This window comes from Sus scrofa, chromosome 6 (genome assembly GCF_000003025.6).
Source record: "Sus scrofa isolate TJ Tabasco breed Duroc chromosome 6, Sscrofa11.1, whole genome shotgun sequence".
Lineage (NCBI taxonomy): Eukaryota > Metazoa > Chordata > Mammalia > Artiodactyla > Suidae > Sus > Sus scrofa.
The window spans coordinates 120340528-120363302 of NC_010448.4; the positions used below are offsets into that span (position 1 = coordinate 120340528).

The window sequence follows — 22775 nt, forward strand, 5'->3', positions numbered from 1 at the left end:
CATCTGTGGCTTACACCACAGTTCACAGCAATGCTGGATTTTTAACCCACGGAACAAGGCCAGGGATTGAATCCAAATCCTCATGGATACTAGTCAGGTGCATTTCCACTGAGGTACAATGGAAACTCCTAAAAATATATTTTTTAAAAGTTCAGGGAAAGAATGAGAAATAGTACACAATGTAAATAATTAATGGATCACAGTAAATTTTACATGAATAAACAAGAGTTGCTTGCACTATTTTTGCAACATTTTTGTAATTTTGAAATTATATAAAAATTAAAAGTTACCGTAAAATGCAAAAAAAGGAAAAAAAAGGAGGTGATGTACAAAGGTGAATTGAAACACTCAGACTTCAGTGGGCGATATCTTTTGTTTCGTGGTTGAACTGTAGGGCCAAATATTCAAGAGGATGCTTAGTTTACAAATGAAAGCCTTGTCCAGGATATATAAAAGGGCTACTTTATAGTCAAATGTGTGCCATGCCTATAGTTATTTCTGTGCTTTTTTAAAAAAACCTCAACAACATTGCATTAAAAATACTTTGCCCTAAACTGTGTAATTCCCTTAAGAAGGTGATAGAGCTCTGGGATCTCTGAGCCCATTTACAGAGTGCATGTGACCTGTAATTTCACTGTAATATCAAGTGAAAGGAAAGAACGGATGAAGGGTTTATTAAAAGACAACTCAGGGCAGCAGTGTTTAAGAGCTCTTTGTTTAAAAAGCCAGATGACTCTGCCAGGAAGGAATTACTTTTCAACTTCTTCCATGGCATTTGTGGCATCTTTGGCCAAAGGAAAGGACATGAACAAGCAAGCAGATAACCAATGTGGGATTATTTTCTTGGGGTTGTTGTCTCTTTTGTATAAGAAGTTCTTTTTAAAAGAAATTACATCTCATTCTTGTTTGTAGAATGAATATATATTTTACATTTAAGAACTCCTCTTAAAAGCAAGGAAGGCACAGATAACTAATTCAAACATGATAGGTATAGGATTGTAGTCCTTAAGGGGAATAGAAGGTTCAGAGACACAGGAGCCCTGATGGGGTGGACAGGAAGCTGAAAGTGGGTGGGAGGCTGGGGATAGGAGAGACCTCGGGCCTTGTCCCAAGATTTTCCAGCTTCAGCTGAAGTGGTTAAAGCTTTAGAGAATTCACTGTCAGCATCTTTCATGCATTAGAAAAAGAGTGGGAATCACAGTAGATAGACCAGCCAAATCAGCAGTTGCTATAATCCAAGAGAGACCGTGGAAGCGGGACCCAATGCAGTGATGGGGAAAAGATGAATTTGAGTCCTGTTTCAGAGGGAAATGGAGGAAATTAGGTGACTCAATGGAGGTGGAGGATAAGGAAGGGGAAGGAGTTTGGAACAGTAGCTTCCAAACTCTTGTGATGGAGATCTGTAGGAGAAATTTTTCATATTGATTTAAAACAGAACAAAAATAAAAACAGCCCTTACGTTAACTGAAGTGCACTCTATTTTCTATTCTGTTTCCTGAAAAATATACATTGCTGGTCTGAACTCACTAAATTGATTTCATAACCCACTGGTGGTGGTTGAAAATGTAGGTGTTCAAAGAGCTTCAGCATCTAGCTTGGGTGATCAGATGCTTTTAAAAGGGCTCCTTGGAATCCATTGCATTCGGTAGGATGGGGGGTGGTAATCAGGTGCTAAGGGGGAAAACTTTAAAACCCACCAGCCTTGCTTCCAACAAAGCATATGGGAGTTATCTGTTGTCTATGTTACGGTTCCTTTTAGAAGATCCTGGACTAAAAGGCTTCCAGCTTTAAAAAAGAAAGGAAAATAAGAAAGAAGCAAGGAAAATAAAAAGGAGGGAGGGTGGGAGAAGAGGAGAAAAGAAGAAAAAGGATTGAAAACTTTGCAGTTAGACTGACGAGGTAGAATTCTGAGTGTACCCTCAACATAAGACTTGCTCGCTCCAGGCCATCTTCTGTGTTGCTGTGAGAATGCTGTTCTAAAAGCAGAGCAGAGAGGAGTTCTGCCTGAGATGGAATAAGCACACACGTCTCTCCTATTAAATGTGACTGTAAATCTGGGAAAAATACATAATGCATCTATTTGAGGACTTTGAAGAATAAATGATAGCATTCAGACTGAGTAAGAGAATAGAATCCCAAATAGTGTTATGAAGGTGATTTTAAATGTTTTCTTCTGGTATTTCCTTGTCTGTGCTCAGATCAGCCCAAAACCCAAAAACGGCCATTGGCATATTAAGAGAGCATTCCAGAGGAAGCCTTCTACTTTAGGCTTGAGTAGGAGGAAAAGGGACCCCAGACACTAAAGAGCGCCAAAGTCTGCCATGTTTCTTAGTCTTTTCTCTGTTATCTTGAACCCCTGCCCCCAGATAATCCCATGGTGAGGACAGCTGTGATAATAACGTGAGAGCAGCAGGGGCCTGCAGGCACCTAAAACTCTGAGAGAAGGAGGCATAAAATTTTGCTTTGATTAAGAGAAGTTGTAGTCACAAGAGGGTTGGGATGAATTCCTTCTGTAATTTTTCCCTCCCTCTTCTCTCACTGCTAGGCCCCAAATGTGGATTCAGTCACAGAAAGTAAGTGGCAGAGCAGGATAAATAATGGCCCAGCTCTTTGGTTGAATAACTAAGAAGGGGAGCCTCAGGGAAACTAAAAGTATCAGGGAAAAAATGGAAAAAGAGTTGCTCAGGAAAGTGACCTGCAAAGTGTTTTGTTTGTTTGTTTGTTTTTGCTTGTTTGCTTGTTTTTTCATGAGCCCCTGGCTCACCAAACATTACACACATGAATCTGATCCTAAAGAGCATACCAAAGGCTGAGAACTGAACAACAAGGTAGACCTCTGTCCAGGTTCCAGACAAGCCTCTGGGTACTAAACATGCCTGACCAATCCAGTGGCACAGCAAAGCCTTTAAAAACTGGATTGGCATTGGAACCATAGCCCAAAAAATGCAGGTCAGAAATTAAGGCTTCAAGTGAATCAGGTTAATTCCTTGCTTAAACAAGAATGTCAACGTTTTCTGTCATATTTACACAAAATCCAGAGTCTCGTAATTTCCAAAATGTCCAGGATATAAGCCAAAATTAGTTGACATATGATAAGTAGGAAAACTTCAACTTGCATAGGAGAAGATATAAAGACCTCAGTGCCAAGGTAACATTGATATTACATTTGCCACATGCTTCAAAGCAGCTATTACAAAGAAGAAGGAGAAGGAGAAGAAGAAGAAGTCGTAGTAGTAAGGATGAGCACTACTGAAGTGAATAGATAGCTAGAGAGTCTCAGAAAAGAAATAGAAGACATAAGGGAGAATGAAATGGAAAATTTGAAAATGAAAAATACCTTAACCAAAATAAAAATCTCACTAGATGAACTCAGTAGCAGATTGGAAATGATGCACTTAAATTCAGGTAGACCAATAATTATATTAAATGTAACTGGCCTAATCACAGTGATTAAAAGACAGAGATTATCAGAATGAATACAAAAAATGAGACCCAACTAAATGCTGCCTAAAAGAAAACCCACTGTAATTATAATGCTATAGTTAGTTTAAAAGCAAAAAGATACAAAAGTAAATATCATACAAACAATAATCAAAAGAAGGCTATGTTAACATTACAGAAAACAGACTCCAGAGTAAAGAAAATAGCAAGAGATAAAGAAGGACATTATAATGATAAGAGTTGACTTACCCAGAAATGGAAAACCTATAGCGCTTCAAAGTACATGAAGTAAAAACTAAGAGAACGGAAAGATGAAATTGAAAATCCTGTTATAGTTGGAGACTTCAGCATTTCTCCTTTAGCAATCAGAATTTGTAGAGTGAGAATCAGCAAAACTGTAGTGGAACCTAACAATACTAGCAACCAACTAGTTCTAATTGACATTTTTAGAGCACTCTACTCAACTGTAGCAGAATACATACTCTTTTCCAGTGTATATAAAACATTCACCAAAATAGACCATATCCTGAGTCACAAAAAATAATAAATTTAGCAAATTTAAAAGAATTGAAATCATATGAAAAAATCGTATTTTCTGACCTTAATGGAATTAAACTATAAATTGATTACAGAAGAATAACAGGAATATCTTCAAATGCTTGGAAGTTAACATACTTTTAAATAATCCATATGTTGAAGAGGAATTCTCAAATGGAAATTAGAGGATATTTTAAACTAAATAAAATGAAAATACAAATCAAAATCTGTGGGATGCCATTGAAGCAATGCATGGGAGGAAACGAATAGAAACATTATATGCTTCTATTAGAAAAAAGGAAAGTAATCCATAGTATAAACATCTTAAGAAACCAGAATAAAAAAGGAACGATAAACCCAAGCAAGTAGTAGGAAAGGATAAAGAAAAGGGTAAAAACTAAAGAAATTGAAAACAGAGAAATAATAGAGTTGATATCAGGAAAACAAAAAAGCTAGTTCTTTGAAAAGTGACAAGCAGTAATGACAAAGAAAGACACTAATTGCTAAATCTGTAATGAAAGAGTGGTATCAATGACAGACTCCACAGACATTAAATGAGTAATAAGAGAATACTCTGAACAATGCTAAGTAAATAAAATTGATACTTAGATGAAATGGACCAATTCCCTAAAAACCACAAACTACCAAAACTCGCCCAGTTTGAAATAGATAATCTGACTAGTCTTTTTCCTATAACTATTATTAACTATGACTATTAAATTTGATTTTCAGTTAATAATTTTCTGAAAAAGGAATCTCTAGGCCCAGATGGTTTCCTGATAATTCTGCCAAACATTTAAAGACAAAATAAAATCAGTTTTACATAATCTCTTCCAGAAAACAGAAGAGGAGGGAATGCTTCCCAACTCATTTAGCAAGGCGAGCATTCCCATGATATGAAACAAGACAGAATCAGGATACTACAGACCAGTATGTCTCATGAACAAAGATGTCACAATCCTCAGCAAAATACCAAATCAAATCTAGCAGTATATAGAAAGAATAAAGCTCCATGGCCCAAAGTTAATGCAAGACTGGTTCAATATTTGAAATTCATTCCGGGAGTTCCCATTGTGGCTCAGCGGGTTACCAATCCAACTAGTATCCATGAGAATGTGGGTTCGATCCATGATCTCAGTGGGTTACAGATGCAGTGAACTGGGGTATGGGTCATAGACGTGGCTCAGATCCTGCATTGTTGTGGCTGTGGCGTAGGTCGGCAGCTACAGCTCTGATTCAACCCCAAGCCTGTGAACTTCCACATGCCCCAGGTACAGCTCTAAAAAGAAAAAAAATTCTCTCTGTATAACCCACCACATTAACAATTTGAAGCAAAATCACTTGATAATACCGGTTGACGAAGAGAAAAATATTTAACAAAATTCATCATCCCTTTATGATTAAAAACAAAAAAAAACTTTTAAAAAAGACAAGACGTTGAGGGGATCACCTTCACCTTGATAAAGGGCAATGTACAAAAACTTATAGCTACCATTATAATTAATGGTGAAAGACTATATGCTTTTCCCCTAATATTGAGAAAAGGCAAAGTTGTCCACTCTTACCTACATTTATTGAAGATTTATACTTAACCAGAACAATAAGGCAAGGGGGGGAATACAGGATAGGGGAGAATATAGATTGGGAAGGAATAAGTAAAATTGTTCTAGGTCATAGACAGCATTATTGCCTATGTAGAAAACATCATAGAATCTGCAAAAACATAACCCAAGAATGCCTAGAATTAATAAAGTTAACACAGTTACATGATACAAAATCAAAACAAAAAAGAGGTTTTTTAAATCTCTATATATTGGTAATAAACAGTTGGGAATGGAGTAGTTTTAAAAATATTTCCAGTAGCTCAGGGAAATATAAAATACTTACAAATTTAGCAAGAACACATACGCAGAATCTTTAGTTAAAACAGATGTAAATGGAGAGGATGTAAATTATGACATGGTAGGATCACACATGGATTATAAGAATGAATATACTAATGCAGTCCATTCTCCCAAAATTTATCTGTAGATTTAAATGCATTTCCCATTATACTTGTAAGAATTTTGTTTGTAGATATGTACAAATTTCTTCTTTAATTTATATGTAAAAAGCAAAGAACAAGAATAGCCGAAACAATTTTGAAAAGGAAAACTGCAGTTGTAAGATTTTAAGATATCTTATGAAGCTGTGATAATTAAGTTAGTGTGGTATTATTGGCAAAGGAATAGGCAGATGGATCTACGGAACAGAAACAAGAATCTAGAAATAGACCTGTGCAAACAGCCAATTGATTTTTGGCAAATTTGCAAAAGCAGTTAAAGATAGGATAGTTGCTTCAAAAAACAATATTAGATCAAATGGGCATTTATGTGAAAAAAAGAACATCAATCTAAACCTCACAATTTATTTAAAAAAAAATCTCAAAATGGAACATGTACTTACCTATAAAAAATAAAACTAAAAATTTTTGGAAGAAAATATTTGTGACTTTGGCTCGCTCCCCCACTTTGTGTCTTGGAGAGTCTGGGTTGAGTGCTTCAGTTAGTAGATAATTGATATGGCACTTTGGCAGTGCAGTTTATGTGAATAGCATTTATTGAGCACTTGCTCTGAGTCAGGCATTGCTCTAACTCAGTTCCTACAACACCCCTGTAAAATAGGTACCGCAATATTACTATCTTATTTTTGAGATGGCAAACCTGAAGCACGGAAAATTAATTAACATGCCTGAGTAAATTCCATGAGTAGCATGCCCTGATCTCTTTTCAGACCGTGCTGTCATTACCCACCACTCTCTCTGCATTCTGATCCTCCTCAACCTTCTTAAAAATGGAAATCATTAATTTTCATGGTTCCTGTAACCAGGACATCTCTCTCTCTTTCTGCCCCCCATAGGCTCTCATTTAGATTAGTGCTTTTTTGGTTGTGGAAGTCTAGTGTAGTATTAACCCACTTAAATCTATTTAGCGCCATCTTGTGTCTGAAGTGGGTTTTGCAGGAAGGAGTGCTTTGGCTGGACTGGACTGCAAAAGATAGAGCCCCAAAGCTATTGACTATCACAATATTGTGACAAAACAGTGTGATCAGAAACTCGAATTTCACTAGACATGGACGTTCTTGTGACTTTCTTCCTCCATAGTGGGAAGTTAATAGACCCTTGAGCGAAACAGATCATAGAAAACTTACAGAAATTCTTACTTTGACTCCCCTTTGAAGCGGTGTCCTGGCTTGCTGGACTTTCTGCAGTGCCAGAGGCCCTGAACAGTTCCAGAGGAGACCTTCATACCTGGCTTTTCAGCCTTAGGGTGCAAGGTCCCCCAAGGGATGTTCTTTCCAGAGGCTGAACAGTCTTCATTAGGCTGTGACATTAGGCTGATTTAGAAGATGCTAAAATCTGCCTCAGACTTAGGGCTTCAGCAGTGGAGCACGAATGGGAAAAGGACTGTGGTGCAAACTCTTTCCTATAGATTTTCCAGTTCATTTTGGAAGGGAGAGGAGGAAAGAAAAGGGGAAAGGGAAAATGGGGAAAAATGTGTCAAATTCTTTGAACTCTTCCAAGAAGTGGGGGTTGTGTCTTTTTGAAGGAGGGAGGGGTGTGCTGAGAGTAATGGACTAGTAAGAAAAATTCTGAAAGCCAAGGAAAGCACTTAACATACAGTCTTATTTGGTTCCTTTTTGTATATTTGTTTACTTTCCTATTATAGAAATAACAATATGATCATAATGAAAAATAGGGAAAACAGGAAAAAGTAGGGAAAAATACATCTGAAGAATATATATCTAATGCTTAATATGTCATGGATTTTCCTTTCCTTCTCTGCTTGGAGATTTTAGTGTTTTATTGAATTGTATAATATTTCTTTCTTTTTTTTCTTTTGTCTTTTAGGGCTGCACCGGTGGAATATGGAGGTTCCCAGGCTAGAAGTCAAATTGGAGCTGTAGCCGCTGGCCTACACCACAGCTCATGGCAAAGCCAGATCCTTAACCCACTGCTCGAGGCCAGGGATTGAACCCACATCCTCATGGATGCTAGTCAGGGTTTGTTAACCACTGAGCCATGACGGGAACTCCGAATTATATAATGTTTCTAATTTTCTATTTTTAAAATTATTTTATCAGAAACAGTTCACAGGTTAGGGCATAGCTTTGGTAAATTACTGTGTATGCCAAATTCTAGAACTGATTTCAGTTGAAATTTTGATATTATAGATGACAGTTCAGTGAGTATCTTTGCTTCATCCTTTTTTTTTTTTTCACTTAGGGTTATTTCCTTAAGATAGATTCCTGACATCATATTGGCTGGGGAAGAGATTAGAGAGGACTTTTAGGCTCTGAGTACGGACAAGGAGGAGCCCACCTACCCTGGCTGGAGGAGACCCTGCCATTTGGTACTGATGGGTTTGAGGACACATTACTTTTCAGAGCCTCAGTTTTTTCCTCTGTCAGATGGGGGTAAAGTATTCAAACCGACCTTATGGCAGGGCTGTTGTGTTAATAACACATTTAAAGTCCTCCCTAAGAATTTGGGATATTGTAAGCACTAAATGGTAACTATTTTAAAAACAATTACAGCACTCAGTAGCCGAACAAGACATGTAGCAGTTTGCTCTGCCACCAGGAATATATGAAGGTACTTGTAGAACCGCTCCTGCAATTGATACCTAATCATTTATTTTAAAAAAATCTTTGATAACTTAAGTGAAAATGCTACCTCTTTTTTTTTTTTTTTTAGTGGCCTCATCTATGGCACATGGAAGTTCCCGGCTAGGGGTCTATTCTGAGCTGCAGCTGCTGACCTACACCACAGCCACAGCAATGCAGGATCCGAGCCACATCTGTGACCCACACCAAAGCTTGAAGCAATGCTAGATCTTTAACCCATGGAGCCAGGGATTGAACCCACGTCCTCAAGAATACTAGTCAGGTCCTTAACCCATTGAGCCACAACAGAAAACTCATTACTTTTTATTTTTTTAAAAATATTTTAATTTTTCTGTTATAGTTGATTTGCAATGTTCTAGCAATTTCTGCTGTACAACAAAGCAATCCAGTCTCATCTATATATATTCTTTTTCTCACGTTTTAATGTGCATTTTTATTATAGTGAGAATGAACATCTGTTATTATAAAACAGCTTTTCATCTCTTATGAAATGCTTTTGGCTTTTTTTTCTATTGGCATTTGGTATTTTCTTGTCAATTTATATGAATTATTTATACAATAAATCATTTAAGCCTTTATCATAACTTGCTGTCATATATTCATTTATCTTATATATTTTTGTATCAAACTTTGATTTACTTTGTGTGTTACATACTTATTTCTCATTAAAGTGAGAGTGTGGTTGTAATGCTGACCTCTTCATTATAAATTCTGTAGATGGATTTTTATTGGATCCATAATATTTTTTGCAAATAATTTCAGTATTATGTATTCATTTGCAGGCAGCCTGTCTCTCATTTTTCATGTCTTATTAAATTTGCCTAAAACTGGAGTTCTCGTTGTGGCTCAGTGGTTAACGAATCCGACTAGGAACCATGAGAATGCGGGTTCGATCCCTGGCCTTGCTCAGTGGGTTCAGGATCTGGTGTTGCTGTGAGCTGTGGTGTGGATTGCAGACATGGCTCAGATCCCTTGTTGCTGTGGCTCTGGTGTAGGCCGGCAGCTACAGCTCTGAGTGGACCCCTATCCTGGGAACCTCCATATGCCATGGATGCAGCCCTAGAAAAGACAGAGAGACAAAAAAAAAAAAAATTTACCTAAAACTCTGTAGCACAGTATGACACAATCTTGGAGTCAATGGACATCATTTTAAAATTATTTCTGATTTTAAAATGTGTATCTCCAGTGTTTCACCACCAAATAGAACATGAATCTGGTATTTCCAAAAATATGTTGCTTATTTGCGTCAAGGATATGTTCCAGTTAATTGTTTAAAATTTTGAGTATTTACATATTTAGGAGCATATTTTTTTCTTAGAAGGATTATGTGGTTTTATTATTTGATCTTTTGTTGGATAGAATAATAATGAGTTTTCTAACATAACACATATTTGTATGCTTGGAATTAGTGGATACTCACTATTTTGTACTTTGCTCTTTTCAGTAAACACCATTTCATCTGGACTCTTACTATAACCTATGTAGAAGGATGTGTGTGTGTGTGTGTGTACAGCATAAAAGAATGTGCGAAAATATGTCAACATATTAAAAGTGATTCTTTAAAATATGAGATTATGAGTTATTTTCACTTCACACCTCTTTCAGTTTTCTAAAATGAGATACCCTATTATTACCAGAAAATAAAATATTGCCTAAAAATGTCAGTGCCATGCTAATTAATTTTGGGAAGTCAGACGTGGTTTGAGGAAGCTTATTTATTTAGAGTAAATAACTTCTCTTTGTTCATTATCTAGAATCCAAATTATTTTGATACTAAGGGAACTGAAAGATAGTAAAAGTTAGCATTTGTTTTAAAAAAGTTATTTCATGGCTTTTTTTTTTTGTTTTTTTTTTCTTTTTTTGGTGCATATTGACAATTTGTGGATACTGTATTTTCTTTAACAATTTAGGACTTGGGGAGTTCCCGTCCTGGCACAGTGGTTAAAGAATCCGACTAGGAACCATGAGGTGGTGGGCTCGATCCCTGGCCTTTCTCAGTGAGTTCAGGATCTGGCGTTGCTGTGAGCTGTGGTGTAGGTTGCAGATGCGGCTCGGATCCCACATTGCTGTGGCTGTGGAGTAGGCCGGCAGCAACAGCTCTGATTAGATCCCTAGCCTGGGAACCTCCATATGCCACGGGAGTGGCCCTAGAAAAGGCAAAAAAGACAAAAAAAAAAAAAGAATTTAGGACTTGGTCTGTATCTATTAACCCCAAACTTCCAATCCCTCCCACTCCCTCCCCCTCCATCTTGGCAACCACAAGTCTATTCTCCAAGTCCATGATTTTCTTTTCTGTAGAAAGGTTCATTTGTGCTGTATATTAATTCCAGATATAAGTGATATCATATGGTATTTGTCTTTTTCTTTCTGACTTACTTCAATGAGATCCTGCTGTGTAGCACTGGGAACTATGTCTAGTCACTTATGATGGAGCATGATAATGTGAGAAAAAAGAATGTATACATGTATGTGTAACTGGTTAACCATGCTGTACAGTAGAAAAAAAATTACGTATTGGAGAAATAAAAAAAAATGACACTTTATAATACTTAATGGAAAAAAAATTAGGACTTGGTATCAACACATTTTTTATATGATTTCTGACATTTTAAAAAATGAAAATCTTTAAAAGGAATTACAACTGATCTTTAGATACATATTTACCTGCTGTCTTAGCTTAGGTTTGTTCCTTAGCATCCAGGACCCACCTGACTGCAGACTGGGGCATGAGACAGGTGGCTTTTAGAAACTGCATGCACCTTCTTGGCCCCAGTGGGAGACGGCGACCCAGACACCATCTCATGGGTATCTTTGCCCTGTCTGGCACTACAAAGATACAGAAACATAAAAATGTGCCTTTATACATCAAGGCACAGAGAAACAACAATCACTGGATTGGGTGCCTTAATTGCATCTTCTAGGAATAGCCCTTTTTTCTTCTGGAGTGGTCACCACTTTCTACAGTGAGATTTTGCTCATTTCAGAGCTCAGAGATTCTCTTCAATTTTGGTTCTCACTGTACTGTGTGCTTCAGGTTTGAAAATCTCACTTGACGTTATGGTCATTGGAGGTTATATTTATATATAAAACTATAACATCTCCTTGCTCCTTTTTCTCTTCTCTTCTGTAGCATTGGGCCAGATTATGTTGTATGTGGATGGGATGAATGGAGTAATCAACCACAATGAAACCATTCAGTGGCTGTACACTCTCATTGGGTCCAAGGTAAGAGATGATGGTTGAACATTTTATTCAGTCTGCAGATCACACACTTCTCTCATTTTGTTTCCTTCTCGGAGATGGTTTTGCAGCAAGAAGTCCTAGTCAGCTTTGTTCCCGCCCCATCGTAGTACGAAAAGGGCTACTATGTTACAGATTTAAAAGACACACTCACATAGCAAAGAGCTTATACATTTTTATTATTTATTTATTTATATAATGATTTTTATTTTTTCCATAATGCTGGAGAGGGTGTGGAGAAAAGGGAACCCTCCTGCACTGTTGGTGGGAGTGTAAGCTGGTACAACCACTATGGAGAACAGTATGGAGGTGCTTTAGAAAACTATGCATAGAACTACTATATGACCCAGCAATCCTACTCTTGGGTATATACCTGGACAAAACTTTCCTTGAAAAAGACACATGCACTCGCATGTTCATTGCAGCGGTATTCACAATAGCCAAGATATAAATTTTTAATGCATTTTTATTTTTTGTCTTATGCTTGAATTAAATGGTTTTGGTCTCTCTGCTTTTTAACATTTAATTAAGAGTGCCGTAAGAGTTTCCTGGTGGTGCAGTGGGTTAAGGACCTGGCATTGTCATTGCAGTGGCTCAGGTTGCTGCTGTGGTGTGGGTTGTTTCCTGGCCTGGGAAATTCCACATGCTGTGATGGGGCAAAAAAAAAAACAAAAACAACAACAACAACAACAAAGGAACACATTATGCCATGGATAGAGTATTAATCTTACCTGCTATATTTCATGTTTAATATGTTCGGTTACTTAAGTACATACTTATATGTTGTATAGGTATATACATGCATGTTTTTATGTATAGATGAAGAATTTGAGAATGCCTTTCAATTTTGCCTTCAGTTATAAAAGTAACTAATATGGGAGTCCCCATTGTGGCTCAGCTGGTTAAGAACCCTACTAGTATCCATGATGTTGTGGGTTCGATCCATAGCCGTGCTTAGTTGGTTAAGGATCTGGTGTTGCTGTGAGCTGTGGTGTAGGTCACAGGCATAGCCCAGATCCCATGTGACTTGTGCTGTAAGCAGGCAGCTGCAGCTCTAAATCGCCCCCTAGCGTGGGAATTTCCATATGCTGCATGTGCAGCCCTAAAAAAAGCAAAAAAAAAAAAAAAAAAAAAAAAAAGTGAACAGTATTTGTTAAAAATTTACCAAGGTAGTAGGTTCTTTTCAAGCATTATCACCTTTAATCCACATAGGACTACTCTAAGGTAAATAATGTTATCCCCATCTTATAATTTAGGAGTAGTGCTTGGTTACAACAATCTATGTAATCCTCCCCAACCCCCCGCACCCGCACCCTGCCCCATCTTGGCATGTTTCTGCCTGGCTGTGCCTTGGCTCTGAGTCCCCACACTCTGGTGCTGCTCTGAGAAGGAAGATCCAGCCTGTAGCTCACTTGAGGGGTGCTAGATACTGAGTGGGGCTCTGGCATGGTTGTCCTCTCTGGATTCTCAGGTGGGGCCCTGAGGGACCTGTCTGGATGTGGGGTTTGGAGGAAGTCAGAAGAGGTCCCATCCTAAGTGATGCACATGGACCCAGGCTGCAGTGTAGTCAGCTCTGGGGGTGAGATCACAGTGACTCTGGTAGCTACAGGGGCAGGTGGGAAGGGTGTTGAGGGCCTGGGTGGGGATTTTCACTTGACTTCAACAGGTCACAGAACGGACACAGCTTCCCGGGGTCCCAGCAGAACCTGTAGTCATCCCTGACTCTCCCCACCCCTGGGTTCCTGGCCACGCCCACTCTGGCAGTGTGCCAAGGCTGCCAGGCACCAGTCCCGGGCTTTTAGTGAGTCACATGCTTTGGCCTTACCTCTCATGTGGCCCACTTCCCGAGGACTCTGCTCTATGTCAGGAGCACTCAGTCTTGGTTTGACTTTGTGACCAAGATAGATCTAGTTGAGGCTGTATCTTCCTTCCAGACTTCCCGGAGACTGAGTGATGGTGCCCTGGTGTGGGTACGAGGGCCCTTCCCCTGTGGATGGCATTGGCATGGAACCCCCTGGGTCTAGGTGCTTGGGTTGACCCCTCCATCTTCCTCTCAATTTCCTTTTTCCCGGTATTCTGATGACAGAATCCTCCCCTGCCCCATTTTATAATAGAAACAGCAGCCATGGTTTCTCTTAGGAGACTGAATATCTTTTCTTCCTCCTCCCCCTCTCCTTCTTCATCAATTTGGCTTTGTTGTCTATGGAAAATGGATATGGCTCTATTTACAAACTGCTGTAGGTGACCTTACAAGCTGAGTGGAATGCTGGGCCTATCAGGTTGATTTCGCCAGGCTGAGGGAAGATTTATATCTCATATCCTGTTTCAGTGTTTTCTGCGTTTTTCCTTCCTTCTGCTGGAAGCCTTCCCTTAACCTTTATGTTCATCTGGAAGCTATTCCCTCGCCTGGGCTCTGTGCACAGTCTCGAGGACCCTAAAAGCTAGGGAGATGGGAGATTTCGCAGGAAAAACTGTCTTCATTATGGTCATGATAAAACACCAACAACCAGCCCTATTTCCCAAAGGAACTAAAACCTAGCAGTTATACTTATGACAAGGAAAGGTGACTGCATTTTGCTCATCACCAAAAAGGAAATAGAGAGAGGGCAAGATACGGGTGATGGGAGTGGGAAGGAAGAGAAAGGCACGAAGAAGAGAAAAGAGAGAGGAAAGGGTAAGAGGAGAGACCACAGGCTAGGAAGGTAAAGAGGCGATGAGAGAAAGGAAGCATGTCTAACTGAAATACCTGCGTCTGCTCAGTAGATGGGAGGGATGCTCAGAGCCTTCACTGTTTCAGCAGCATCCCATCCATTTTTCCTTGGAATCATTCTGCAAGGAAAATAAACACCAGAAAAAGAATACGCAGGAACATCCTTATTGCACTTCTAAATAACATGGAGGTGTTCCCATCGTGGCTCAGTGGTAACGAACCTGACTAGTATCCGTGAGGATGCGGGTTTGATCCCTGGCCTTGCTCAGTGGGTTAAAGATCCACCATTGCTGTGAGCTGCAGTGTAGGTCAAAGATGTGGCTCGGGATCCTGTGTTGCTGTGGCTGTGGTATAGGCCAGTAGCTGTAGCTCTGAGTAGACCCTTGGTCTGGGAACTTCTGTATGTTGCAGGTGCAGCCCTAAAATAAAACAAACAAACAAACAAAAACAAAACAAAACCAAAAACCCATGGGAAAATCATAAAATTTAAAAGTAAAAGCCCTGAAGCATGAGTCTGTAGGAATGATGCTCCCTCCTCCTTTCTCTGAGTGGTACATGCAGCATTTGGGACCCTGGGCATCTCTCCTTTGGGCCTCAGTCTGAGGCAGGGCATGTGCCTCCTCCCCAGCCACTTGGGGCATCAACGCCAGATCAGTGCATGTTTCTTTCTTCATCTTTCATTTTCCCAAAGGAAGGTCCATAACGGTCTCCAGCATCTGTTCAATATTGGGTCAGCCACTATGAGGACAAGAAAACAGAGCCAAGGAGCTTATGGCCTTGTTAGAAGGGGGAACGTGGATGATGCCTGCAGCCCCTGTCCACTCCCTTTAATATCAGATGAAAGTCTCACCTAACCCTGCAAGGGGTGCTTGGTTCTGGGATAGTGGCTGAAAGGCAACAGTGGCAGTAGCCACCAAGTGTAGTTCTAATAAAAGCTTCAGTTTATTTTATTTTTTAATTTTTTGCTTTTTAGAGCCACTCGCGTGGCGTATGGAGATTCTCAGGCTAGAGGGCAAATCAGAACTGTAGCCACAGCCAAATCAACGCCAGATGCGAGCTGCATCTATTACCTATATCACAGCTCACAGCAACCCCAGATCCTTAACCCACTGAGTGAGGCCAGGGATCGAACACACAACTTCATGGTTCCTAGTCAGATTTGTTTCCGCTGCTCCACAACAGGAACTCCAAGAGCTTAAGTTTAGTTCTTATAAGAACACTTCTTTCCAAAACCGATACAGTGGCCTCAACACTCCCCCTCGCCCCCATGACTGGACAGTGGATGCGCCATCATGGAACCTTAGATTTTAAGGAAAAAGCGTCAGTCCCCTCCTTCAACATACAGATAGGGCACCATGGCCACGGAGGTGTTCCCAGTTCAAATTAAACCAAAAATCGGGAAAGCCAAGGGGTCCTTTTGGCTAAGAGATTTCTTGGAACCTAAAGCACGGAAACCATGGGATCCTATTATTTTTGCCTTAAATAGGCACAGACTGGATAGAGAATCCTAGGTTAGAGAAACCATGTCATTCTATTTTCATAATTCTTCATTTTCCTTCCATGAAAGGCAACAAGATGTGATTTTGCAGCCTGCCAGAGGGTCATTATGCAATATGTACAGGTATTTGAGTCATAGCTGGAGGAGAAAAGGCTGCATTTGCAGCCAAATAATTGCTTTTTAAAAGAAAGAAAAAAGTGTTTTCAGTAACATATTTCATTCTATCTACAAAAACCCATCTTCAAACTTACTCAGAGATAAGAAGCAGAGGCTCATGCCATGACTTTTCACACTGTGTGGAATTTTTTTTCCCTCTTCATGCATCTGGAAGTCTCATAAGTTGGGGTGAGGTGACTCAGCTTGTAGAGCTTGTCCTTTCATCCACCCCAATACAGTCAGTCTCTCTGTACCTGTATGGATCCCCTTCTGGGGCCCTCCACCTCCTTGTGTGGTCTCCAGGGATAGGGAATCCTGGGTTAGAGAAACCATGTCATTCTATTTTCATAATTCGTCATTTTCCTTCCATGAAAGGCAACAAGATGTGATTTTGCAGCCTGCCAGAGGGTCATTATTCCCTATGTACAGGTCTCCTGATGTCGTCATGAAATCTGCCCTCTCTGGGTTTCTGTACAGAAATCTGCTGTCTCTGGATTTTTCTGTCACCCCCACTGAATCTTATGCTTCCAGTTGAGTCCCAGGTTGCTGGTCACAGATCTCTAGACTTCCTTTGTCCTATTTGGAGCTGGCCAGAGACCCCAGTCCACACACACACACATTCTCTTACACACCTTAGAGAGACATGCTCTTTCTTTTCCACAAAGTGGAAAGCACACACGCGCGTGCGCGCGCCCGCGCACACACACACACACACACACACACACACACACACACACACACACACACTCTGCTCAAAATTTCTTATTAGGACAGTAAGATGATGAGAAGTAACACGTGGTGTGTGGGATGGCATTAGGGCGGGGAGAAATCGACAGGGATGGGAAGCTGGGGGCTAGCTCAGTATCGAAGCTCTGAGGTGAAGAGGCCTGGCTAGAATTGCAAGAGACAAAGAATGATGCAAATGTGGAGACATTTTGAGGAATAGCTTCCCAGGATTGGGTTTCCAGATGTAGAAAATAAAATCGGGAATCAAAGCTCCTGATTCCAAGTTTTGAATCTGGGCAGCGAGGAACATGGCACTGCTTCTAACAGGAGTCGAAAAGTTGGAAAGTGGGGTTGGTTAGCAGGAAATCTTTGATATACTGCTTTGAGATGAAGGCATAGTCGCCCAGGAGAGCTAAGCAGGGGCTCCCATAGTGCCAGCTGCGCCAGGAAGTTCTGGCTGGTCACAGAGGGGAGGAGAGGAGTTTCCATGAGTCCTCTGGTCATGGTCCCTGGCATGTCACTGCCATGTGACCCCAGTAAGATGTCCCACATGTGGGTGAGATATGAAGAGCTTTTTCACTTATTATTTTTGGGTTAATTTTTATTTTTGAGATAATTGTAGATGCACATGTAGTTTTTAGAAGTAATACATAGAGATCCTATGTAATCTTTACCCAGTTTTCTCCAAAGGTAACATCTTGCAATGCTGTGCTACAATATCACAAATCAAGATATTGAAATTTGGGAAAAGTCAAGATTCAGACTATATCCATCACCAGGAGGGGCTCTGATAGCACTTCCCTCCTATTCCAAGCCCCCCCCCCAAATCCCTGGCAACCATTCATCTCTTCTTCATTTTTATACCTCTGTGGTTTCAACATTGTTGTATAAATGGTAGCATACACAGCATGTGACCCTTAGGAGTTCACTTTTTTTACTCAGCATAATTATCTGGAGAGTCATTGAAGCACTTTTTCTTTTCTTTTCTTTTTTTCTTTTTAGAGCCACACCAGTGGCATAGGAAAGTTCCCAGTCTGGGGGTCAAATCGGAGCTACAGCTGCCGGCTTACACCATAGCCACAGCAACTCGGGATCTGAACCGTATCTGCGACCTACACCTCAGCTCTTGGCAACGCTGGATCATTAGCCTACTGAGCAAGTCCAGGGATAGAACCTGCATCCTTATGGATACTAGTCAGCTTCCTTACTGCTGAGCCACCACAGGAATTCCAAAGCACTTTTGAGTTACAATACAAAATAGAATCCTAGCCTTGAAAACATGGCAAAGTCTTGTTGAAGATGTTCCTAACATTCGCCAGTCACCTTCCTGACGCTTCTGGTGGCACAGGGCACGCCCTTTCCCTCCAGCAGGCATTGCTGGACACTGTAACTGGTGGAAAGCCCCACTCAGCAGGACCCACCTCCACCTCTCTGTCCTTAACCAAACACTGTGCACTGCCTTCCAGAACAGCACACACTTACACCCCCACGGAAGCTCTTTGAATATTTAAAAGCAGGCATCACACCACCCTGTCCATGCCAAACTCAATGGTCTCCACAGGTAGTCCTTGGGGACATAATTTGCAATTCCTCATCATACGGGCTGCTAATTTTTCTGTCCACCAGTACAAAGAATAGTATATGGCAGGCTCCTGGCATACAACTCACCCTTCCAAAAATCCTACCTGTGATTTTAGCAGCAGCACTGGGTGCTGGCTCAAATCAAACTGATAATTCGCTAAACCTCCCAGGTCTTGTTTTGTTTTGTTTTTTCCATAAAACTTCATTTTTTTTTTTCGTCCAAGCCAGTTTCTTCCATTTTCCATCTCCGTAATTGATTGTTTTACCCTAAAATGCAAAGCTTTCCCATTGATTTCAGGCCAGAGTTCCAGTCTCAAGATCATTTTGAATTTTCTTTGGCCATTCATCATATTAACTCTCAGTCCTAGTTGTATTGAACATAAATTGAATAAGCAGAGCTTTTGTATCATTGACCAAAATGTCAGCAGAGGCAAGGATTGTGTAAGCCAGTGCAGCTTGCAGGCCGGCACTGATCAGTTGGGGCATCGGGGCTGCTTTAGTGCAGGCTAGGTGCCTAACTCTGCCATCACCCAGTCTCCTTTCTTCGTGGAGTTCACAAGGGCTACATCTGGTGGTAAGAGTGGAGCTTTATGGTCAAACACAGCTGTGTGATTCTTTGAGTGGATTTTTTTTCCTATAAAATGGAGATAGTAATCTATAAAATGGGGATAATTGTGCTGCCAAATATGTAAAACCCTGAGCATTTTACCTGCACCTAAGTGTTCAGTGTTATGAGCTAACAGCTCTTTCCCCACCAGTCTCCCAACCTCACACTTCCTGTTAAAAAAAAAGGAGGTGTGCTTAGCTTGCCAGGACCTGCTCACCTGGCAACAGCTGGTCCTGGGTATCTCCTTCTCTATTTTAATTGCTCATGAGGCACTCATCCAAAAATCTTCTAGATTGTATTGCCAGGATCAGTGGGTTTAGAAAAGGGTAGGGTATAATTTTTCTTCTTCATCTTTAATCCTTTGCTGGGATTTATTGGGGACAATTAACTGTTTACTAGGCTTTTGGCACCTCTTCTTCTGTTCTCTCCCCATTGTGTTAAGGATTACTGATCCCAACTTTGCATTGTTTGATTTGCCTGCATTATAAATTCTCAGAAAATCAAATATTATGCTTAGTAATTCTTAATGGTCTTATGAAAGATTCTTTTAATGAACATGTCTAAATATGAAAAAATGAAATAGTTTCCATCTTGCTAAGTGTGGGTATCTCAGCTCCTGTTCTTCCTCTAATGGCATCAGTTGTTGGTTTGAGGTGCATGATTTCTTAAGGTTTTTAATCTGTGCATCTTTGTTTTTAGGGCTTTTTTTGTTTGTTTCTTAATGCAGTATTTTATTTTATTTTTTTAATTATAGCTGATTTACAGTGTTCTGTCAATTTATTCTGTGTAGCAAAGTAACCCAGTTATACATATGAATACATTCTTTTTTTTCACATTATCCTCCATCATGTTCCATCACAAGTGATCAGATAATAGTTCCTTGGGCTATATAGCAGGATCTCATTGCTTAACCATTCCAAACGCAATAGTTTGCATCTACTAACCCCAAAGTCCAAGACCCTCCCCCTCCCTCTTGGCAACCACAAGTCTGTTCTCCTTGTCCATGAATTTGTTTTTTTGTTTTTGTTTTTTTTTTGTTTTTCTGTACATAGGTTCATTTGTGCCATATATTAGATTCCAGGTATTAGTGGTATCATATGGTATTTGTCTTTCTCCTTCTGACTTACTTAACTTAGTATGAGAGTCTCTAGTTCCATCTGTGTTGCTGCAAATGGCATTATTTTGTTCTTTTTTGTGGTTGAGTAGTATTCCATCGTGTATATGTACCACATCTTAATCCATTCGTCTGTTCTTGGACATTTAGGTTGTTTCCATGTCTCAGCTGTTGTAAATAGTGCTGCAATGAACATAGGGGTTCATGTATCTTTTTAAATGAATGCTTTGTCTTTAGATCTTCTTCTTAGAAAACAGAGGTTGTTTGCCTTGAGTAGAATCATTTTACCTTCAATAGAATTGTCATTAAAATGTTCTTGAATATGACTTATGTTCAGGAAAGGAAAGATTTAAGCTTTAAAATGTTTCCAGTGACTGACATAGAAAAATATGTTTTGCATGGGTAAAATGTTTGCTCTTTTTTCTTCTATGTTTCATTTGGGCAATTTCTTTTGACTTATCATCAAGGAAACTGATTCTGTGCTCAGCTGTGTTGAGTCCCCCCAATAAACTTCTGAACACATTCTTCTCCTTTAATGGTTTTTATTTTCAGTATTTCCATTTGATTCTTAGAGTTTCCCTCTCCTGAAATTTCTCATCTGTTCATGCTTATTGTCTACCTTTTTCCATTAGTCTTTAACATATTAATCATTGTGAATGTTATAGTTCTAATATTGTGTCAAAATCTGAGCCTTGTTCTGTTGATGGCTTTGTTTCTTGACAGCAGAGGTGGGGAGTTGGGGCTTTCTGGCTTTTTCATACATCTTGTTATTTTTTATTGAAAGCTTGGCATCATGTATAGGACAGTATAGACTGAAGTAGGTAGAAGTTATGCCTGTAAATGGGCAAGTCTCTAATGCTAGGCTATTAGAGTGGAGAGGTTTTCAGTCTGCTCCTGAGTGGTGCAGGGTTTGGGTTCTGCAGTTGATGGAAACTGCGTCATCAGTTTCCAAGTTCCTTAAAGCATTATCTTGTGCTTGAGGTGAGGGCCGATTTGCCCGAGGGTTTTTCCCCAATGTGTTTTTTTCACTGTCAGCTTTAGCCCTTTTGTACATGTCTGAGCCTCATGCCCCTTCCCTAGCGGTAACCTGCTGTGGTCTGGTGCTTCCTGACTGGGCTTTCTCCATCATCTTTGTTCCATTTTAATTTTCAGCAGGGTAGGTGTACCTGGGTCTTGGGGTGAGGGTATCTCAGTGATCCTGTACCTGCTCCAAGGCAGGAGACCTCTGAAGCTCTCTGCTCAAGATGGTTTCCTGTCCCTTCCCTGCCAGCACAGTCTTAATCTTTCCCCTTCTCTGCACCACCTGTGCCATGGGGGCAGTAAGATTTGCTGCTCTTCCCTGTGTCTTACAGCTTTTGTATCATAGAGGAGAAGGCTGGTTTCTTGGCTGCCCCCATCCTTACTCCTGTAGGGTGGTTGCTGTTGTTCTGGTCATCTGGCCAGGCACCCCCAGGCCTGGATGGTGTGGAGGCTTTCTTATGTCTCCATCCCTGCCCCAGTCTCCCTCATGATGCTGTGGAGGTCATTGGAGAGTGCCTCTGAGTGGGTGGTGAATCCCTTCCTGTCTGCACTTCAGGGGGTTTCATACTCTCACGATAGTCCATGCTTGGCTGTTACCAGTGTGTCACAACTATGAACTGAGTTGCACTTAACTGCTCAGGATGGTGGTTCCTTCTTTCTTCTCTACGTCACAGGGGCCATTGCTATCTCCCACCTTTTCTTGGTGGAGGGAAAACTGTCCCCTTTTAGATTTGATGCTACTAGGTTGCTCTGAGACCCCAGCTCTGTAATGGGTTCAGGAAAAGTTTATTTTAATGATTATTTGTCCCTTTCTTATTGTTAGATTTGAAGCAACATTCTTTGCAGCTTTCTAAGTAAAGGCAGAACTTCAGTTTTTTATATTGAAAACACATTAAAAAAAAACCCACAACACATTAAATAAAATTCCATGAGATCTACTCAGCTGATGAATTCTATCAGATTTTTATGTTTAATCTTTCCAAATTACTTGAATTAATATATATTTTATTAATAGAAATTTGAATTAAAACTAATTTCATGATGTAGTTAATAATAATAGATTAAAGAAAAAACAGCTAAAGTTTATTGATATACTATGAAATCTTAATATCAAATAACAATCTTGTAAAACTTTTACGGTTTTTTTCATGATTGTAGGAGTAATATCTTCTCTTTGTATAAAACTTTAGAAATAAAAAAAAAAAAACAAACCTGAAATCCTACTATAAAGACTGTTAACCTTGTACATTGCCTTCTAATTTTTCTTTGAAATTTTCTTACATAGTTGACTCTAAATATATTAATGTGTTCTCCTGTGATATTAAAGTGTTTAAAAATATAACATTTAACATGTATCTAATATTTAGTCATGAATACACTATAATTATTTGATTTTTTCATTTGTAAAATCAAATTTTTCTGATTATGTGCTACATTTAAAGAGCTTCCTGTGGCGCAAGGGGAATTGTCAGTGTCTCTG

General features: G+C 39.8%; 1 protein-coding gene across 12 annotated transcripts in view; it reads left to right on the forward strand.

Annotated features, from left to right (window-relative positions):
• The window catches only part of FHOD3 (formin homology 2 domain containing 3), a 549164-nt gene that overhangs the window by 303704 nt on the left and 222685 nt on the right, over positions 1–22775 (forward strand). For all 12 annotated transcript variants that reach the window (XM_021096278.1, XM_021096273.1, XM_021096274.1 and 9 more), the window contains exon 6: positions 11774–11868. In XM_021096278.1, the coding sequence (XP_020951937.1) occupies positions 11774–11868 (95 nt within the window). The remainder of the gene's footprint in view (positions 1–11773; positions 11869–22775) is intronic.